The sequence below is a fragment of the Pinus tabuliformis genome, chromosome 1_2 (assembly GCF_031772625.1).
Source record: "Pinus tabuliformis cultivar Carrire ecotype Pingquan chromosome 1_2, CPIR1, whole genome shotgun sequence".
NCBI lineage: Eukaryota > Viridiplantae > Streptophyta > Pinopsida > Pinales > Pinaceae > Pinus > Pinus tabuliformis.
This window is the reverse complement of record NC_142298.1, coordinates 583,407,594-583,411,035: the sequence shown is the minus strand read 5'-3', so window position 1 is coordinate 583,411,035 and position 3,442 is coordinate 583,407,594. Positions and strand designations below refer to the sequence as shown.

Below are 3,442 nucleotides of genomic sequence, written 5' to 3'. Positions count from 1 at the left end.
GGCTGGGAAGGAGGAAAAGGAAAGAAAAGGGGGAGAGGGATCGAGAGAAGGGAAGAGAAAACTAATGAGGATGCCAATGGATAATAGGTTTCTAGGAATGACTTAATTTATAACCAACTTCTCTATTAAAATTGTTGGGGTACTTTTGGATTTCGAGGATTTCCCAAATGATTTTAGAGTTGTCTCACGTAAACAAACAAGAGAATAAGTTACCAACCTATCATCTCTTTTAATAAGTAGAACCCAAAAAAAAAGTGATAGAGTCCAAAAGCATTAAGAAAGTTTGAAGCAAGGCCACCATGAAATGAACCTAAGTCATCATGGTAACAAATATTCTATCTCTAGAAAACTATACATTGAGTTAAATAACATTTCTTCTAGATTACTTTTTAATTAGGATAGAAATATGAGTTACTTATTAATTATTAATTATTCACTATAATTTCTAATTGAAGATAGGTTGTCATTATGCATGAGATCATCTATGCACCTCATATAGTATATTGGATAGGAAAGAGAAATACTTTTTGATTTGACTCTAATTTTGAAGATATTTAACTTCCAATGAAAAGAAAAAACCCTTATTCCTTGTATAGCAAATTGAAATATTTCTTGATTTTCTCTTGAATTTTACTTTCTTGACATTTGAATTCCAATCTAAATAGAAAAAATTGTTATTGTTTTTATGCATCATTAGTTAATGTATAAGAAAAATTAGTTTATATAAAAAATAAACTTGTTCCATTCACATATAAACATTATTAAATCAAAAAATTATAATATGTAAAATAATTTTAATTATATAAAAGGAAAAAATCATGTCAATTCAAATTAAAATAAATATAAACAAAATTACATTTATTCAACTAAAAATACATATACATGGTACATAAAATTATTCTTAACAATTCAGTAAATGATAAACTAATAATCATTAAAAAAAAATTTACACCACATATTCATTTAAAAAAATAAAAGAGGAAGTGAATGCAGTGGTTTTATTATGATTATGAATACGATGATATACTCTATTTAGGAAGTCCGAATTTCACTTACAATATTCAGGGAAGGCGCATAATCATTCAATCTTAATTGAATTCCACGCCCTTTTATTGCAGACGATTCTAGTGTACCCTTATTAATGATTATGATTATGATACTACGGAAAATAAATATATCTATCTTTAGTGGGATGCATATTATCATCTCTTATTAACCGCAAAAGGCGATGTTATAATTAGCACCAGAAGTGCAAGTAAAGGTGCTAGTATTATCGTCTTTGGCATAGCTATAGGCCTGTGGGCACAGCCCCTTGAAGAACTTGGAATAGTTGGTGGGAGGGCAGTTGCTGGCGTAGTCTCCCGTGCAGCAGTATTGGGGAGTATTCAGAGCAGCACAAGCACTATCGCATCCATCGACCACTTTCAATTCTGTAGGGCAGCTCGCAGTTATGTTGCTGCTGCAGTCAACTGTTGGGCAGCTAGAGTCCGAGGGAGTTATGGAGAGAGGCAGATTAAATCCATCAACGAGAGAGATGTCATATGTGTCTCGACCGTTGGCCCCATTCAGAGTATATTCAGCCAGCGTTGCAGGAGGCTGTCCAGCGGCTTGACAGCTGAGAAAGCCGCCGCAGTCACCACTGTGGCAGCTGCCTTTACCAGATGCGTCGAAAGAGCAGCCCGTACGTCCCCAAAATCTCCCTGCACTTGTCCCTGCGGGCACGTCCACACTCCATGATTGGCCTTGTGTGAGCGCTTGACCGCCACCTACGGCAATTCCCGCGGCCCACACAGTGAACGAACACTTATTCTGGATCACAAATGTTGCAGCTTCAACTCCTGCGGTTGGGAAAGCAAACTCATATTTATTGATGACATATAAGTAAGATATACACATCGCTCGTTAATGTAATTCTCATAAAATAGAGTAGATTTGAATTGGGGGAGTACTACCTTGAAGATAAACAAGTAATCCTAAAGCTAGAGTTGCTGCAACTGAAACCGAAATATCTATTGTTCTTCCCCCCATTGCTAAGACCAGGAAGCAAGTTAAACACAATACAATGAACAAACACTACTCAAACACAGCGCAAACAATTGCAAATGAGCTTGCTTAGTTTTTATGCACGGATATCACAGGCGAGTCACACGCTATATATATAGACAAGGTAGTAGCGATCCACAAACATGAACCGAGGAGTAGCGTATGAAACACGGATGAAGTTCCGATAAGATTATTGTCTTTTCCTGGCACGCAGTGCCGAAAATTCCGGAGCTACGGTAAACCACGACACGGAGTAAGCCAATCCTCTTAGAAATTTACTTGTGTACCCTCTTTTGGCCATAAAATTTACATGAATAGGCAGAGATTTGAAATATAATAGCAGCATTAGTAGGGTTCAAATTTATCCCTTTTTTTTAATCCCAAACATCCCTATAAACTCCCGACTTCTACGAAAATCAATAACTAAGACTTCTACCAAAATCAGTAACTTAGAAAGTATGGCCACGTGATTACCCGGTCAGTAATAGGCGCCGCTGCCCATGTGTTATTTTTGCCTTTTTTTTGTTTTTTAAAGCTGTTAATTCGTAACTTGTTTTCGTCCAAGGATGGAATTTGGTTGTATATTGACTTCCTTTTGGATTTTCAAAGGTGTTATCTGTAATTTGTTTTCGTCGAAGGGTATAATTTGGTTGTGTATATTGAATGCAATTTTAGTAAAGACCAACAACTCGAGTTTACTCGTCTTTTTTTGCCGACCCAACGCTTCATAAAAGACCTATACTCTCACAGTGTGACAGTTTTTACCTGAAGAAGTATAATCTCACTGTCAAGCAAGAGTGCTCAATCACTATCTGCAGAGGATCGCTATCATTGGGAACTATGCAATCACTGATAGTGAGAACTGTACAATCGTTGTTGGCGGGGACTGCGCAATCACTGAGGGTAAGGATTAGCCAATAACTATTGCCAGGACTGCACAATCATTATTGGCATGGACTGTACATTGACTGCTAACAAAGAGTGTGCAACACGGTCATTATGAAGTTCACTTAGTTTATCTTTGCATGTGCACTTGTGAAGACATTAAGAACTGGGCATGTGAAAGCAAGTAGATGGACACTTACCTTTTTTTTAAAGAAGACTTGAACATTTAGATAACATGATCGAGCATGACATTAATGGCTGGAAACGAAGGATGGCATGATAATAAGGAAGTTCCAAAAATTTAAACATAAGGGAAAATTTAAATGGGTGGTTGAAATTACAACAATTTCATAACCCCAATCTTGGTCTTGAGCAATGTTAATTTTATGACTTTGTAATCTTTGAGCATATCTTGGTCTTGAGCAAGGTTAATTTTATGACTTTGTAACCCTTGAGTCGGAGAGGGCTTGCGTCAGCCAATCTTTTATCATTTTCCACCTCTCCAAATCATATA

General features: G+C 36.6%; 1 protein-coding gene across 1 annotated transcript; it reads right to left on the bottom strand.

Moving 5' to 3' along the window:
- Positions 1 to 1,088: 1,088 nt before the first annotated feature.
- Positions 1,089 to 2,147, bottom strand: LOC149206974 (pathogenesis-related 5 protein Cup a 3-like). The gene is made up of 2 exons (XM_089393827.1): positions 1,953 to 2,147; positions 1,089 to 1,838 (listed from the first exon to the last, which is right to left on the bottom strand). Exons 1-2 carry the CDS (start codon positions 2,026 to 2,028, stop codon positions 1,213 to 1,215), a joined length of 702 nt encoding a protein of 233 aa, XP_089249953.1. The 5' UTR covers positions 2,029 to 2,147; the 3' UTR covers positions 1,089 to 1,212.
- Positions 2,148 to 3,442: the final 1,295 nt, after the last annotated feature.